General features: G+C 32.5%; 1 protein-coding gene across 1 annotated transcript; it reads right to left on the bottom strand.

Annotated features, from left to right (window-relative positions):
* Nucleotides 1–14,343: 14,343 nt before the first annotated feature.
* On the bottom strand, nt 14,344–17,726 carry LOC108344123 (receptor-like protein EIX2). Its single transcript, XM_017582589.2, has 3 exons — nt 17,066–17,726; nt 16,371–16,726; nt 14,344–16,298 (listed from the first exon to the last, which is right to left on the bottom strand). The coding sequence occupies exons 1-3, from the start codon at nt 17,724–17,726 to the stop codon at nt 14,415–14,417; spliced, it is 2,901 nt and encodes a 966-aa protein (XP_017438078.1). The 3' UTR covers nt 14,344–14,414.
* Between the last annotated feature and the right edge of the window lie 1,547 nt (nt 17,727–19,273).

Below are 19,273 nucleotides of genomic sequence, written 5' to 3'. Positions count from 1 at the left end.
TCAGTGAAGCAATGGAAAATTCCGGTGACAAGGTATTCTGGTGAAAGAGATATTTGATTTTTTGTTGGATGACCATGATAATGTTCTCTTTTCACATTTTTGTGGCTTGTATATTTTGTCAAGAATATACGAGGTTTTATTGCCTAATCGTAACAGAACAATATTTCCCATTCTTTTTAGCATTGTTGATCATTTAGGGCATTTGGGTAACTATAGTTGGGGTAATTTAGTTTATCAGTATTTGGTAGGTAACTTAAGCAAAACTTGTATAACATTGAAGAAAGGAAAATGTACAACAAACATATATGTTGATGAATGTGTTTACATGTTGCAGGTAAATCATGTATATGCATTGAAAATGTTAATTTTGTATGGTGTGGATTGCGTTTTTACTTGGGTTATGGTTTTTAAAATATTTTAGGTGTGGTTTTGTGATCATTTCATGAGTTCACAAGGTCACATAGAGAAATTCCCATGACTTCTGCATTGGATGAATATAAGTGTGGGTGACAATTTCATGAAACGCGTTATGTAGACGACATCAGTGTGTACCTTGTTATAATTTTATGTTTTATATTGTATTTCATCAAATATTTTATTGAAATGAATGGTTTTAAGGTGTTATATTGTTTTCGTAAGATAATATTTTTGGTGTTATATTGTTTTTGTAATTTTTCAAGTGGTTAATGATGTTGGGGCGTCAACAGAGGAACTTTGTCATTCAATTATTAAAGCAACAGTTAATAAAAGTGGAGAGGATTCCAAACATCAAAAAGGAAAAAAAAATAAGCAAATGGAAAGAAGTTGTTATGTGTGCTTTAGAGGAACAAGAAAGGCTAATTGAAGAACTCGAAGATGAGGTCATAGCTTTAGAGAAGTTGGTTGAAGAGAAGAAAAAATATATGGGTCATGAAAAGGATAAAGAAGCTTTTTTGGTGGAGGTACCCCCTGTTTAACCAGCCAACATCGACACTTTCTTCGAAGGCGAGGGAGGTATTTCTGATAAGTGTGAAAAAGAGTTGTTTTTACACTTATAAATGATCTCAATCTTATAATTATTCATGTTATTACTCAGTGAAAAATTGTAATAGGAAGTAGATTGTTATGTAAATTATTGTATAAGAAAGGGTGTATAATTTGGAGTCTGTCAGTCAATTCTCGCATAACGCAAGTCAAAAATTCGCACATCCAGAAAAAGGAAATTTGCATAGCGCACCAATACCTGTGCGTTGTGCGAATATCATTAGTTGACGTGCAGCAGTTGAGAAAAATTCGCATAGTGCACCAATACATGTGCGCTGAGTGAATTAATGAAGTTAAGTGACTTTAAAAGACGTGACAGAAAAAGAGAAACTATCTTCTAAAATACGAACAAGCGAGAAAAATACTGGAGCACTCAGGAGACGATCAGGAGACCTTTCCAAACATCAAGACTTCACTTTCTGCTAGGTATTCCTGTAAATAGTACATTTGAGATGTCTAGGATAGACTAAATTTTCTGTTCATTGGAATTGGATGTATGACGATTTTAATGTAAATTTCCTGTGCAATATATGTTTTGTTTTTGTTCTTTTCTTGACTTGCTTTTGATTATACGGAAGTATAATTCTCTATAAAAGTTCTTCTGTACTGGGAAGTAATTTTAGAACCAGAAACGTAAGAAAAGAAACTAAAAGTAACTACGCTAGGAATAACTTCTATGCTCTTGGTCATTCTCAACATTTGAATTTAATGCAAAATTATCTGCAAAATTAATTAAGGAATTAATAATTCAATAGATAATTTTTGAACTTGTTTTAAAGAATTAAACCAAGATACTCTTTTGTGAATGCTTGAACAGAGAATGTATGTTGTCCAGGATTTTACTGTAATGTTAATCAAATGCCAATTCCAGTGATCTTTTATCGTATTTTGCAATCTTAATAGTTTATGTTGTCAATTTCATGCTAATGTCCAAATTGAAATCACAAATGTTATCATCAGTAATTGATCTTGATAAATAATTTTAATTGATTAACGTAACTCAAATTCCCTTGGGAGAACAATATTCTTAACTTATTTCACTGTATTACTTGAACATTTGGTATACTTGCCAAAAAGTTATCAATTTCCATGGATTGAAGTAATATGTACACGCAGATGAAGGAAGGAGTCGTGCGCTAAGAACTTTGTACGCCGGATATGGTCTGAAACAATAGTATGTTTTTATTCAATGTTTATTGACAATAGAGGGTCATTATTGTACATTTTGTAAATGTATATGGATTGTAAGAATTATTTGCAATTATAAATTATATGCAAATTATTTCATTGTTGACTAATAGATTATTGATGACTGTGATTTGAACTCTTCATTGTCATCATCTATGGTTGAAATATTTTGAATTTAAAGCTAGTGTGGAAAGTCATTTCAATTGATCATTGTAATAATTTGTGGAAATAGTTGTGAATAATTTATCATTCATCCATTTGTAGACATGGATGAGTTAGTTTAGTCATCAATTTTGGTGTTTAGTGCATGGAGAAAATCTTAGTACATTCCATTGTGGAGGAAAGAACTCATCTAGGTGTTTGGAACAAGGTGGGTGATTCCATCAACTTTTTTTCCCAAGTCATGCCTTTGTAATTGATTACAAGGCCTTTGTAATGAATTATAAGGGACTCAAGGGCTTTTTGTACAAAATCTTGGTCCTAACTCCCTAGCTGGGACAACGTGACTCCCCAAGGTAGTTTTTCTGTCCCTACGGGTGCTTTTATCCATTTTTTTCAATGGAAGTCTCGTGTTGGTCATGGTTGATGGTGTTAAGTGCATCAAAACTCATTTTTCCCCAGTCCATTGTGGAGGAAAGACCCCATATAACTGTTTGGACCAAGGTGGGTGAAGTCCATCAGGTTTTTTGCACAGGCCATGCCTTGGTAATCGATTACAAGACCTTTGTAATCGACTACCAGTGGCTCATGGGCTGTTTGTACAATTACATGGGCCTCTGTACGATTAGTAGTGGCTTAGGCAACCTCCAAACCAGTCATTTGACTTCCTCTTTGGGTAGAGCCTAATGTTGACGAAATCCTCCCCAAACTCGTTCATCCATCCGAACAAGTATCTTCCTCGAAAAAACTAGAGAACTCCATACATGAAACTCTCCTACCAGCAATTAATTACTTTATAAAGTTATGCAATGTTTATTTACTTATTCTGCTGACATTAATATTTTAAGGATTATTTCATATGATTGTATCGAACATGATGAGGTTAATATTAATGGAAACAATCAACTTATCTTCTCATCATGTAATGTTAAATGATTTCACCACCACCATAGTCAAACTTAGACATCCATGTCAAAAATTTGTAAGAAAGACCAAAATGTTTTTGTTAAAACTACCTAAATGACATTTTTCCAAAACAATTGAATGTGTAAACATGTTCATTAAATAAGTAAAAACCAACCATGACTAATAAACTCAATAACCCATCATAAAAAGTGGAAAAACTCAACCAAACACACAACCAAAGTAGAACAAAATTAAATTTTTATTGATATAATATCTCATAAGTAGATATTATCCAAAATGTATAATGATCTTTTGTATAATAAAAAGTTATACAAGTCTCATACAATCAAAATCTCTATACTAATGAACATACAATTGAAATCCTAAAATAATCCTAAGTTTAACAACACTTGCTCTCTTTGCACGTTGTCGTTGTCTAGAATCCAGTCACATACATATTGTTATTGAAATCGAAGCAACTCCTCCTGAAAACAAAACAACTCACTTTAAGAAATTAACACAACACCAAAACCATCAAGTCTTTTAACAAACTTAATGTTACTTACATTGCTATAATCTGGCATGCTTTTTGCATTGTATTTTTCCTCACTATCCCACAATTCAATTACATTCAACACAATGACACCACAATCGTGTCTGAAAAAAATGAAACCCACAAAAATATTACTTTTGACAACACACATTATTGATAACTACACATATTTAAACACACTAAAGGTAAGAACTTATGTGTTTGGTTGGACTTGGGTATTTGCTTTCTGAATCGTCAAAGGTGGAATCCTCCCTTCAAGTCTATTCAACTACATACCAAAAACTAATTCAAGGTTTTGGAGAATGTTTAAAGAACAAGTAATAAACTTAAAAACAATTATGATTAAATAGGCTAATTCCACTACTTTTCCATGATAGATTCGTTATCGGTTATTCACGGATAATTGCTCAATTGATTATTGTTTAAGTTTCAAATTAATTAAAGTACATTCTCAATTAATTTGAGGGCGATCATGCATTTAACCAAAGTAAATTCTCAATCAAATGCAAAACCTTTCTAGATTATTCACAATAAATTCAATCAAAGTACATTCTTAATCAAATTCTATTGTGTTTAATCATGTCTTTTCTTAAATCTCCTAACCAAGTTAAAAGTTAATCAATCAAACTATATTCTCAATTGATTATAGTTGAAATTATTACTACCAACCAAAGTACATTCTCAATTGATAGTAAAAACTATTTAATCATATGAAAGTTCCTAAATTAAATCAAAGTAGATTTTCAATTAAACCTAGAAACCCTAGAACTCATATAATCAATATGCATGTAGATTCAAACACATTATGATGCAAAAATTTTTACTTTTAACAAGATAGAGAGATGAAAGACATAGAGAGAACAACTTAAATTAATAATCAAAGTAAACAATTGCATTAACTGAACATAACCTCAGAATTCGTCATGGAATTACAGCAGAATAGTCCTAGATGCTTAGCTCTCCATGAATGGAGTTGAATACAAGATGAAAGAAAAGTGAGAGGAGTATGAGAGAATGAATGAAGTGAAGTCCCCTTTTTCTGCCTCCCTTAGGTCTTTTTATATAGGCTTGATTGGGCTTGGACTCTGAATAGTTTCTTAATAAGATATTTTCTGTTGATATATTATATCTTTCAAATATTCATTAGATTAAATCAGTTTTAAAGAATATTTGATAGATATTAACTCAATTATCTTATATCCTATATCTTCCAAATAACTAAAAGATTTAGATAATGATAAAATTATTTGGAAGATATTTTTCGTTGATATTCCCAAATTAAAATTCAACAACTAAATTTTATCTTTTAGATTTTATAACTTTCCAAAATTGCACAAATACGCTGAAATTTCCTCTATTTGCACTTTAGTCCCTTCTGAATTTTCCAAATAAAATTTGATTTTGGGCCTTGAATTGCCATTTGGACTAATAAAACTTATATTCTCAGCTGCACAAATAAACATTAGAACATCTAATAATAATTTATGCGCTAAAATTCACTTTTTACGTCTCTTTATTTCCCAAACCCAACAATTTCAATCATCACAAATTCACTTCAAATAAACCATTTAAGCACAATTATCCCATCAAAAATTTGAATTTTAAAGCATAAATGTGGGCATAAATATGCACTCATCAGAAATGCAAATAACAAAAATAGTTTAACACATGGACCACGCAATCACATCAACAAATTATATTCCAAACAACTATTGTCAAACATACAATATTATTGTCAATCCGTTTATGCGATTTGATATCGCTGCCTAGTGAGTCAATGACAAATAACTCTAGTGTAGGCACCTTTACCTTTACTTAGGAATGCATATTGTAGTAGCAAAAAGCATCGCCTACAAAACAATACAAAAAATTACCATTAATACACTTAAATTTATACATTGAACATGTTAATTATTAATTCATGCCAGTTTAAAAAATCATTACCAAGTTGTCTACATGCTTTGTTGGTATCAAAGACCGACATTCCACTATGGATAGGATTTAACCCCAAATTTCAAATACAATCCTGATAAAACAAGCATATTCAATCAAATTCTAACATTTTCGTTCAAAAATTTAAACAAGTGATCCATTACCTACGTGGAAGGCTAAATCGAATAATAAAGTGGTATAACTTGTTGACATCCATAATAGTTGACGGATCACCATAATAAGTGAACAAGGGTGGTATCAACAATATGGATCATGAACGTCATCAACATCATGATGAGATGGAGGTTGCTCATTTACCTCTCTTTCAATATCATCATCAACATCAATAACATCTCATGCATAGTCTTGAGGTTCAATGGAGGTTCCTTATCCACCTTAACTTCCTGATTCACTTCAACTTCATCATCAACACCAAAATCATGAAATAAAGGACGATCCTCTTTGAAGTTTGTAGGCCTTCGCCCACCAAGTTCCTTCTTAAGAGCCGAAATCCTCTCTTTAAAATTTTTTTAGCTTGCTGCTATTTTTATCCATTTTTTCAATAACGACAACTTCTTAGTTGTTCGCATCTTCATCACCACTTTCTACTTTGGGCATTGGTTATTCAACCCTTGCTTCTTTAGTCCTTGCTCCCTCATCTAAATGGTATGTCTGACTTAGTACCAATCCCAATATATCTAAAATAATCCAAGATAAATAATTACTCAAACAAGAACAATAACAAAATACATAAAACAAAAACATGTTGACACACTTACATCTTTTGTCTGAAACAACAGTTGTATTTTCTTTGACCTTAAGTTAAAAAAAGGTCACTCTATGACTTAGGAGAAGGAAATATCAGAAGAACGGGCATGCAACCTAAGGCGTTCAAAGGCCCAAAGCTACAATATCACCAAAAATTGTTAAAAACTAATCAATTCCAGTAACATTATCAATTGAAACTCATCTTACTTGTAACACAATAACATTGCCACTAATACTAACAGAGTCAATAATCGCTCCCTCAAGTATTTTGGTAATACATCTATTTAAACTATGTACTATAAATTTATGTACAACACTTGCCCAATCATAATGACCTAAATTATCTAAGTCATCTAACACTATACAAGGTATGTTAGATACAAACTTAGACTTCCTAGGAAAATAGAAAACAAAAAAACAGACTAATAAATTCAACCTACAAAAAACACCTACCTTAACATCACCATTGTTTACAATCACTTTCATAGTATTTATAAGGTCTTTCAAAGTTGTTGTATTAGGATTAAACATTTGACTCACAAGACCACATACATATTCATCAAAAAAACACCTCTAAACCACCCACTCCTAAACCTAAACTGATGCATACATCCACAATAGTAAATGACACCAACCTCTCTCTAACTCTAAAAGATTGATTAAGCCCAACCCAATGACTTACCATCTCTTTCAACAACTTTAAAGAAATGTCTAATGGCCTGACCATGTCAAGACACCACTTGAATCAAGTGGTCGAGATGCATCTGCGATGGGAATGTCATAGTAAGGCATTCATCTCCATAATATGGGATGACTCCATCCATGCTTGCATGCGCCACTATACAAAATCATTAAAACAATATCAATTTCAAAATAATAATTAATGTTCAAAAACAACACGCAAAAGTAAAATTCTAAATTTCTATTTACATTGCTCTAAGATCCTTCCATTGATGTATCAACACAATAACAATACTTCAGTATACACTCAAATCACAAATTCATCTACAATAGCATATCATCTACCAACAGTTACTAAATATACAACAATTATTAAAACACCAAGGCAAGGGGAAAAGGAAAAGCAAAGTTAGAAAAACACAAAGAACTGATAATACAATAGTCACTAACGAGGTCATGTTATAGGGTTTAACATTTCAATCCATATCATAAACAAATGGTATCAAAATGGAACTTTGATGGTCAAAGTATAAACAATATACTCATTAACACTATCTCATTTCACTAAAGTCATTTTCTTTACACAACCCATACATCAACAAAATGCATAAACCTTGAGTGCATGGTGCTACAACCTCGACACTGCAAAAATACGAAACTTTGCACAAAGGGGGAAATGACACCAATGAAAACAGGGACAGACAAACAAATGGAGAAATGTGCTTTGGTGGAAAGGAAGTGCGAGACAGAAAGACAAACCAGTGAGAATGAAAGCAATGCTCGAGAAAGAATGAAAGCAATGGTGGAAAGAGAGTGGTGAAAATGGTGAAGAAAGAGTGAAGAAATGAAGAAGCAAGAGAGGAAGCAGAGAGCAATATGAAATGAAATCGCAAAGAGGTCAATCTCAAATGTGTTTCCAAAAACGCCCTCCATGACAAAATTCACAACTTTTAATAAATATTACAAACGCACCAATGAGCAAGCGCCACGTGTAGTTGTCAAAAGTTGACAAATTTATGTTGTTAAAGAAACTTTATCCTTTGGTCAAATCCTTATATGGATTAAAGCAAGCGAGTAAACAATTGTATTAGAAACTTACTACCCTTTTAAGTAATATTAACTTCAAAAAAATCCAATGTTGATAGCTCACTTTTAATTAGAAATACAAAAGACTAAAAGATGTTATCTTGGATGGAAATAACATGACTGGCATTTCAGATGTTAAAGTTACTCTACATGCAACTTTTAGAAATCAGGACCATGGACAACTGAAGTTTTTTCTTGGTCATTTCTCCTTGAAGATTTGTAGATAGAGCCTTGCAGCATAGCTTGACATTGACTGTCATGTTGTGAGAGAGAAACTACAACAACATCTCTTTAATCTTCTGCTCATTCAATCTTCTGAACAACCTGCAGATGTGTTCACCAAGGCTCTTGATCATGGTGCCTTTAACACTATGTTCACTTGTGCGAAATTACTGTTGATGATGATTTGCGATTAAGATGATGTTTGCTTTTGAGGATTTGGAATATTCGTGAAGACGGATTTGCGAGATACGTCCTTATTTTATTACTCACTGATATGAGATGATTTGAAGTGAATTGAAAGTAACTATCATCTTTGCCCTTCGCAGATTGAATAATACCACGTAATATTCGGTTCCATCGTGATTATATTCGGTTCCTTTAGACCATTTTGGTGGTGGACGCTAGATTATATGTGATGAAGGTGGAGGATCCACCGTCACCAACAACGACATTTTGACCTAGAGGCCTCTCTCTAGGTCCCCGATCTGGTCTTGCCAGACAAGATATTCCCCAAACAGCAGCACCTTGAGGCGCCTTCTGAGGTACACTTTGTGTCGCTCTACTTCCACCGCGACGACGCTCTTTGCGACGTTGTTTCTGATTCCCTTGCCACGATCGGGTGCTTCCAGCTGCTAAACCACGAGATTCCGTCACAGCTAGTGGACTTTACCATCGAGGACGCCATCAGAGTGTTCCAAGTGTCGCATGCAAAGCAAACAGAGTCATCTCTAACACTGAACAAATCAAACCTTATCTTATTGATTTTTGGGTGTTTCAAGGAGAATCTCTTAGAAGAAAGGGCACAACTGTTTGCTGCTAAAGTTGCATGAAATGCACAAGCCATTATTGAGGTCTAAAATTGAAGTTCAAACTAAAATGGTTTCAAGAGAAAAACAAAAAAAGAAACAAAAGGATTCTTAGAAATTTAGGATTTTGAAGAGGATCTTGGAATTATGGTTTAGTGGGTTAGAGAATTTTGTGTGTTGAGGATAGATGTTTCGTGGTTGAGTTTAAGCCTTGAAGGTAAACAATTTGATTAGGATATGCCATGTGGGGACACATGGAAAGTACTTGTGTTGCTGGAAGAATATATGATAAAAACAGTGCTAACTCATAAAAAATGTTCTTTAAACAATTAGTTAAAAAGTTCTTTTTAAGTATTTTGTATATCAACAAAAGTAATATATAGTTGTTTATTGTAAGATAAAATGTATACTTTTAATTAAAAATGGTTTTTTATCTATTTTTTTAATCAAAATCAATTCAAGTTGCTTTTAAAAATATAAAATTTTATCTCTTTATAAAATAAACTGATATAATTCTGCCGTCGTGCACCATGTCATGATTTTTTTTTAAAGAAAAAACTTAATTCATGAAAAGCAAATTACAAATTCACGCCTTCAATTATACTGTACATTTAAAAATAAAATCATTTTACTAAATTATAATTTTTTATATTTAAAAAATTAAGTTTAATAATTAATGTTAATTTTTTATTTTTTATAAATATTTTTACAATTAAATATAACATTAACGATTATCATTTTATATTACTTTAATAACTAGGAATATTTTGATAATCTTTAATTTCTAAAAGTTAATATATTTTTTATTTGATACATCAATCAAATCCTGTACTAATTCTCAAAAGCTTTACTTCTAAATTCATTCTCATTTACCTCCAAAATCACTCAAATAAACAATAAAAAATTTCTCTCAAATTCTCTCAAATCAATCCACTCACTCTCCCCAAATCATCTTCTCCAAAAACAAAGCCTAAAATATAAGATCATGATAGGTTAACAATTTGTTTTGTTAACAATTGTCAAAAATCTATTGGTTCATTTGAATTTTTTTTTTAATTTTAAATGGTGACGTAGAAAGGTAGGATTTTTATTTTCATTTTCTCTCTTCCATTCTCATTTTTCCTTGAGCTTCTCCCGGAACTTTTATATTACGCTATCTATAACAATTTAATTTTTCTATGCTAAATTATAAATTGAATTTACATGCCATAATCAGTAACGTAATTTGGTATCAACCTAATTGACCAGAGCAACGTGACTTTAGGTGCTAAAATTTACATAAGAGAGACCTAAAAAGAAGTGTGAAAGACTTTTTTAAATTCTACGTCTACGCACGCAAAAATGAATTATATTGCCTTTTTTTTTTCTGCCTTTGGAGCTAAACAATAACAACCAAACATTCTTCTTCCACACTTTTTTTTTTATTATTTTCAAATACGTTTCGATCATCTGAGATAAATTCCTTGATTGTCTATTTTTAACTGAGTGTGAAGTTAAATTTACAATTTTTTATACAAAAAATGAGAATAAAGTGTAAAATATTTGTTTTATGGTCTCATAAATTTTCTATGCAGACTCTTTGATTTTTTGTGTGCTAGGAGGAGGGACACTCATGCATTTTGAAAAAAAATAATTATATGCTTTAATTATAAAGTTATGCTCCCATTATATGGGTTAGAAAATTGACGAGGAGCAACGTGATTTTCGGTGTTAAAAAATTTAGAGAGACCTAAGAAAAAGCGTGAAAAGCTTTTTTAAATTCTACGTCAACAAAAAAATATTTACCTCAAAAGTCTTTTTCATTTTGTCTGCATTTTGTTTCTTTATGGTGAAATATCCTAAGAATATTTTCAGGACTGAGGAATAGCAACTTACACAGATTAACATTTTTCTTTCACTCCCTTTTATTTTCAAAAAATATAAGGTAATATTACTTAAGATTATGGTGGATTAAATTCAATTTATGTGCAATATTTGATTAAGGGTTCTAGATTGTTTGATAGTTCAAGAAGGTTTGGCGGTATAAAATCATCCTTCACCATTAAAAGTCCTAGTATTCTAGTTAGAGGTGGACCTTAGATGTGACAGAGGGGACCTTGACTCCTTCCCCTAATTGTTTTTTATATTTATATAAATTTATATATAATTTCAATATTTTTTTATGTTTAAATATTTTTTCAATATATTTAATATATTTGATACTCCAAAAATGTATACATTATAGATTTTGACATTCCTAAAACATTTGTTGAAGAACCGTCGCTCTACCGAGTTAGTCACTCTACATAGGAGGAGTACAAAATATACAAAAGGAAAGTGGTGGGAATGAAGATGAAGTGGTTTTAAGTTCTCCTCTGCACCTCTAGACTTCACTTGATACTATTGCAGAAAGGACATTTTAACGTTTGTTATTTTGGTTTTTTAACGTCAGCTTTAAAACTTACGTCTTTGTGGGTGACGTTAATTAGACGTTGGACTCAATAGGTCTGACGTCTTTATAGACGTCGGTTAATGCATTAACCGACGTCTAAAGGTTCTATAGATGTCAGACATTGCACTAACCGACGTCTAAAGGCTCCATAGAAGTCGAACATTTCATTAACCGACGTCTACTATAGCTCGTGTCTTTGGGTAGCGTAGTAACACCTTCTTCCTTTCCTAGTTTCGTCATAGAAAATGTTGCATCTTTTGGATCTCTTATGGCATTTCAACCGAAAATCGAATTTGGGTCCTTGCCTAGTTCCATTCCAACAAGCAATGAAAACGAACGGTGACTTGAGAACTAGGCAAGGACTGAAGTTCGGTTTTGGGTTGAAACATTATAAGACATCCAAAAGACGCAAGTTTTTCTTACGAGAAAACTAGCAAAGGGAGAATGTAGTATTATGCTACCCAAAGACACGAGAAAAACTACACCAAAACACAACAAAAACTCATTTTAATTGGTTCAAATGGAAGATAATCAACCAAAAACTAATTTAATCGGAATAAAAGTATGTTTAAATGGTTTAAAAGAGACCAAAATGCACCTGGAAAAGCAATGCCGCGAAGAGAAAAGGCGAGAAGGAAGACGATGAAGTGGTCGTAACTGCGGGTTCGATGTCTGATTTAACAACAAACAAGACGTCGGACACCCAAGGAACCGACGTCTATTCTAGCCTAGACGTCGGGACCCTCACTAATATAACGTCCAAAACAACTTTTCACCTACCCTCTCAGACTATTTAGATGTCGGATGTCGGGATCTGACGTCTGTATGACAGAAAAAAATAATTTTTCATCTACCTGTCATACATATACACGTCCGTTAGGAGGGGCACCAATGTCTATAATCGAATATAGACGTCGGGGTGGCGGGATCAAACATCTCTAAGGCTGAAAAAAAATGACTTTTCATCTACTTGTCAAGCATATAGACGTTGGTTAGGAGGGCCCTGACGTCTATAAAATTATAGACGTTGGAGTCCCTTCTAACTGACGTATATATGTCTACTTATTTACGAAAATGTCACCGGTCAATAATTTTCGTTGGTTATTTTGTAATCCGACTTTTACGGAATGACGTTAAAGACCAATTATGCACTAGTATGATCTCACGTCAAGTTTCCTCTCTAAAACTCTCTTTTTGTGTAAAACTCGACTTTTAAATATGTGTTGAAAAGTAAGTTTTTGCTAGGCTGGCCTTAGAAGAGAGGTTACTTTTCATGTCAAATTAGAGTTTCTCTACTCATTGAGTGAATAGCCTTATTTACTAGGCAAGTGATGTCTCACTAAGCGAAGTAGACGAGAAAACTTCTTGCCAAGCGAAAAAGTCCTACAAAACTTTCTATAATCTTCAAATTTTCCCCTTCAAATAAAATAATTAAAAAAGTAACAAATTTTTAAAATCTTTACACATCTTTCGTTCTCAATTGTTGGGAAACCAAAGTAGAAAAAGATATATGGCTTTAATTATTTGAGAACCGAAGTCAAATCTCTCCTCTTAGATAAAACAATTAAAAATTAAAGAGAATTTTGAAACTTTTTTAAAATTTCGTACACCTTCCAACGTTAATTCCTAAATAACCAAGTCAAAAGAAGAATATGACTTTGGTTCTAATACAACAAGGACCTATAAGTTTGTAAAATTTTTAAAATAGTTATCGCATTTTTACTATTTGGTATTTTTCAAAACCAAAATATATTAGGCAAACTAAAAAGACAAATCTACATTAGTATTATATAATTAAAAAAAAATTGAATGTACTATTTAAATATGAGAATGACTTTTGAATCATATACAATTTGATATTTTAATTACGCAATTCAAAGTATTATTTTTATATACACTGAGAGTTTTTCATATTCACAATGATGCAGAAGTAAAATATAGGAATTGACAATTAAGTCATATGAATAAGGAAAATTTCAAATACAGTTCTAAAGAAAAGAATTGGCTCACCTATTTTCGAGAAAAAACATGTCATTAACAGAGAGATTCAGAAGTTGCCAAGTCTTAATTTAATAAATCTGCCGAATATTGATACAAGCTATAGCTCGTACTCCTGTAACTGTTTATTTATTTATTTTTATATTTTTCTATTCGTTTGTATTTTTTTTATTCTATTTGTATGTATATATAGATAGATAAATATCTATTGTTATAAATTTTTGTTTTTCTTTATCAAATTAAAAAATCATTTCTACCGGAACGATGAATTACAGAATTTAAATTGTACTAAAAAGGGGTAAAATGGAAATTTTCTTATATAAGAGTATATAAACTTATAAGATACAAAAGGAAAATGGCGTTTGAAAATTGATACAGCCTACAATAGCAAGTTGAGGCCCACACAACTAACAACAATGTTGACCAAAAGAATTAGGAAAGAAAGAGAAGAGGATAAGATCAATTAGATTATTATAATAATACTGAAACACGAAATATTAATAATGTAAATAAGAAACACGAAAAACATAATCTTGTTGGCATTTTAAAACGAAGAAAATACAAAAACATGTGTTAACAAAAACATAAATGTAGACCACACATTCATACAGAGAAAGATGAACGTCAAGTAAAACAACAGTCGTACATTACAAATCAACAATCACCAATATGATCGTACTTTATAGCACACGTTATCAAGGAAGGAAAAATATGCATACCTCCATGATCTATAAATTAACAAAGGAGCAATAACTATCCAAAATCCCACAATAAATCCAACTGTGAAGCTCACGAAGAACCAATTCACTCCATGCCCACCATTTTCTGTTTCCGAGTTGTCAATATATGGAATTTGCTGGTTCGAACTGCAATTGATGGGTAGGGGTGGACCACACAAATTATTTCCAACAAAGTCTGATGCTTCAAAGCTTTGAATTTGAGTGCCCGTTGGAATTTCTCCCTCTAAATGGTTATGAGACAAATCTAGGTTGTTCAGAAAGCTCAGGTTTGATATGGTTGGAGGGATTTTTCCTGATAATTGATTCCTTGATAGATCAATGGATTCTAATAATCTCATATTGCCAATACTTGGTGGAATTTGGCCAGACAATTGATTCCCAGATAAATTCAAATATATCAAACCGTCTAGATACGTGAGTTCTCTAGGTATCTCTCCTGATAAGTTATTATCAGAAAGATCAACATTTGTCACTAAGCCAAGAATACTATTGTACAATAAAGCCCTTCCTTTTGTCCATATGAAAATACTGATTGCCGTCAATCTCGAGTCATCTATAGTGATAATTAAATCTGTACTTTTGTTCTTTTGCAACATGGTACTAATGTTGTTTAAACAATTTGGAATATTTCCAGATAAACTATTTTGTGCAAGGTCAAAATCCTGAAGAAATATCATATCACATATGCCATTTGGAATATGACCTGAAAAATTGTTTGATCGAAGGCGAAGAATTTTTATTCTTGGCAACTTTTCTCCAATCCATGCTGGAATAGTTCCGGAAAGGTTATTTTCTCCAATGTCCAAGGATATCAAATTGTTCTTCTTCTTCATAGCAGTAGGAAATATTCCTGATAATGAGTTGTTACGGATGTTCAAAAACTGTAACCAAGCTAAAGAGCCCATGGATAAGGGAATGTTCCCAACAAAATGGTTACTTTGTAGATTTACATTAATCAAATTTGGCCACTTTATCCAACAATCAGGTATTTTTCCCGATAAGTTATTCGAAGCAAGATTGAGATTATACAAGTTAAATTCCTCAATTTTCTTGCAACATAAGAAATCATTCATGGAAGAAAATGAATTACTTGAGAGATCTAGCCTTGCAACCTGACTAGAAAAGAAAGGTAACTTTCCATGCAAGTGATTTGAGCTTAGATCAACTGTCCAAACAGATATTGGATTTGACAATGAATTTTCAATCTTACCATGAATATGATTATTAGAGAGGTTTAAATATTCAAGAGAATAACAAGCCTCCCAAAAGTAATGGGGAATATAATCTAGAATCCCTGTATTTGACATCACCAAATATTGAAGTTCATTTTGTGAGTGAATCCATGATGGAAAGTTGGGACCTAATTGCCAAGAGCTCATATCCAAACGGGTAAGTTGGAAAGTAGGATGCCAATGGCGACCCACTTTTAAAGTCAATTTGTTTCCTGATGCATAAAACACTTTCAAGCTTGTAAGATTTTCAACATGACTTTCATCGACAACTCCTTGAAAATGATTGTCATCAATGTGAAGGTATGACAATTTAGAGAGTGATCCAAGACTTTTAAATGGATTTCCACCAAGTTGATTTGAAGACAACATAAGAATTTTCAGTGATGAAAGTTTTCCAAGTGATTTTGGATGTTCACCATCAACGTTGCTGCCATAATAATCTAGTGTTAGATTGCCTGAAAGTTGATTGTCTGATAAATCAAGTGCAACTAGAGAGGTAACATTTCCCAAAGAGGTTGGAATTGGACCTTCAAGTTTATTGTGTGATAGATCAAGTTTAACCAGAGAAGCCATCTTTCCTAAAGAAGTTGGAATTAGACCTTCGAGTTGATTGTGTAGCATATAAAGTGTAATTAGAGAAGTCGCATTTCCTAAATCATCAGGAATAACACCTTGGAAGTTGTTATATGATAGGTCCAAGAACTTGAGATGAGAAAGAAAACCAAAAAGCCAATGAGGTATAGAAGATGATAATGAATTTTCATTCAAATCAAGATTTTCAAGAAGTGTGAGGTTTCTAAGACCATCAGGAATTGGACCTTCAAAGTAGTTACGATATATGAAAAGAGAAACAAGTTTTTTCAGTCCAAATACCCACTTTGGAATAAAAGAAATTGTAGAATGATAAGAAATATAGGAAAGCTCAAGAGTGAGGAGAGACGAAAAGTTAACAAAGGATGGTTGATTATACCGAGGGAGTGTACATTCTGACAAATGTAAGTGCTTCAAAGAAGAAAGAAGTTGGAGGGTGTGAAGCAATTGAAATGATTGGGATAGGTTTGCACCTCCCAAACCAAGATATTCAAGTTTTGAAAGACTTGACAGCCAGTCATAATTTCCAATAAAAGAATAATAACTTTGAAGATCAAGGTAGAGCAAGTTGGAGAGATTTCCAATTTGAGAGGAAATAGTTCCATCGACAACATAACCTAAGTCTAGATACGCCAAATTGGAAAGATTACCTATCTGGGAAGGAATGTAGCCCATAAATCCATTATCGGAGAGGTCCAAGTGAGTTAAAGTGGTCATTGAGCCAAGAAAAGAAGGAATTGACCGAGTGTTGCTCAAGTGAAGATAACAAAGCTTGGAAAGACTTGACAGCCAATCAACATTTTCATAATAATATCCTGTGAGTTCGAGGTGGAGCAAGTTGGAGAGATTCCCTATCAGAGAAGGAATTATTCCGTTGGCAGCATCACTTAAATCAAGATAGAGCAAATTGGAGAGATTTCCAATATGAGGAGGAATGTTCCCCACGAATCCAGCATTAGAAAGGTTGAGGTGAGTTAAGGAAGTCATTGTTGTAATGAAAGACGGAAATGGAATTTGAAAAAGATTGTAGCTGAAATCCAAGTAATTCAAATGCTTCAAATCAACCAAACAAGGATTTATCTCTCCAGTGAATGCCCTTCTAGTATACTCTTCCCATGCTTCTTCATAAAAATATTCAAATAGGCTCTCATAGTAAAGAGGAGATGGAGTTCTGAGGTGAAGCTCTGCAACATGAGATGTAATGTTGTTGCAGAGAACTCCATACCAGTGGCAACAATTGGGATTGAGAGAAGCATTCCAAGAAGAAAGTCTATTTGAAGGATCAATGAGATGATGCTTCAACTTCAACAGTGTCTCTCTCTCACTTTCAATGCACACTGTCTCTGCGCTCAGACTTAGAGAAACCCAACAAAGATGAAGAAACACGATAATCAAAAGGAAGGAATTCATTTTAACAAGTGTTTTTTGTTTCATTAGAAACAAGTGCTTACGGGTTATGCATACCAAATAACCTATATATAGTGCTCCAATGCCTTTTGTTACGCTATCTATCTAACTATTTTCATTTTCTATACTAAATTTATAAAATCAAACTCACTACCATGTTATTTTTTTAAAAAAAAAATTAACAACTTAGTTGACTAGGAGCAACGTGATTTTAGGTGCTAAAACTTAATTAGAGAGGGACCCAATAAAAAGGTATGATAGACTTTATTTAAATTATACGTCCACAGAAAGAGTCCACTTCAAAAGTCTGTCCTTTTTTTCTGCATTTGGTTTACCTGCAGTGAAATATTCTAATAATACCTGCAGGAGACAACAATAACAGCATACAGAGATTAACATTCTTCTTCTACCTTTTTTCTTTTCAAATATGCTTGAATTGACTGAGATAATCTCCTTGATTATCTACTTTTAATTGAGTGTGAAGTCAAAATTAATATCAATTACTCAACATCTTCAACACGTTTCCCCTCTTTATCAATTGCTCAAGATGGTTGTTAGATTCAGTTCAACACGTCTTATTTTATCATTCTCACTTTTTTTTTTTAATTTTGAAAAATTAATTCATAAAACCTAACCTATATCTGAAACTTGTTCATATAACTAATTAAATTATTAGTATTTGATAAATATAAGTTAAACTCTGAACAACTTTTTACTGACAAAATATATCTGAAAACACAAAAAAGCCCGATTCCAGATACAGCAGTATTAGTAAACAATTTAAATTTTCTATAGTATAAAATCAAATTGATTTGTCAAAAACAGTAACATCTTTTGATTTTATTTTTTTTAAAGTCTACCAATTTAATAGATAAGAAAGAAACGTAATTTAGGTGCTAAAATTTAATTAGAGTGACGACCAAAAAATGTATGAAAGGCTTCTTTAAATGCATGGATTTCTTATTCCTCGTCCATATTATAAGTTAAAATTAATATTATAATCTAATTTAAAGACTATATATAGTCAAGTTCACACTAAATGTATTATCTATGTCTTGACTTTAAAAACCCAACTCATTGTTTCACATAGTCTTAACCATTCACCAGTGCATTCAAGGGATATGGCCTCGGTTACTTACGCTTATAAACACCTGTTCTGTAACCGGTGCATATCTACACAAGGTAAAAACTCTATCTCTTTTTGCCTCGGTTGTCAGTCGAGTCAATATCTTATATTCTCCTGCCTCGGTTGGGACCTAAACCGAGGCAGTACAGTGAAAGCAGATAGCATTGAACCAAGTTGATTGTTGAAAGCAGAAGGCATTGAACACAAACAAAATTTGATAATGCACCTTGCAGACAAATCCATTCAATGTTTGTGGAACTAAGAAAAGATCTTTCTTCTACAAACACGATATCATATCATATTTATTCAATATTAATTAGAAGAAGAACAACAACAACACTAAAGTTTTGGAAGACCACCCAAACCACCACCCTCTTCAGGTTTGGAATCTGCAGGTTGAGAAGGTGCAGCAGCCTTGTCCTGA

This window comes from Vigna angularis, chromosome 8, assembly GCF_016808095.1.
Source record: "Vigna angularis cultivar LongXiaoDou No.4 chromosome 8, ASM1680809v1, whole genome shotgun sequence".
In the NCBI taxonomy this organism is placed as follows: domain Eukaryota; kingdom Viridiplantae; phylum Streptophyta; class Magnoliopsida; order Fabales; family Fabaceae; genus Vigna; species Vigna angularis.
The sequence above is the reverse complement of the archived record's forward strand: the minus strand, read 5'-3'. Positions and strand labels throughout refer to the sequence as shown.

Excerpts from the sequence above, each read along its gene's own strand:
- LOC108344123 (XM_017582589.2), bottom strand. The coding sequence starts at position 17,726 with ATGAATTCCTTCCTTTTGATTATCGTGTTTCTTCATCTTTGTTGGGTT. Across the intron at positions 16,727-17,065 it reads TTGTTATCTTCACTTGAGCA|ACTTACATTTGTCAGAATGT; the intron begins ACACTCGGTCAA and ends CTTCTTTGAAGC. Across the intron at positions 16,299-16,370 it reads TTCCTGATGATTTAGGAAAT|ATGGCTTCTCTGGTTAAACT; the intron begins GCGACTTCTCTA and ends TCTTTAGGAAAG.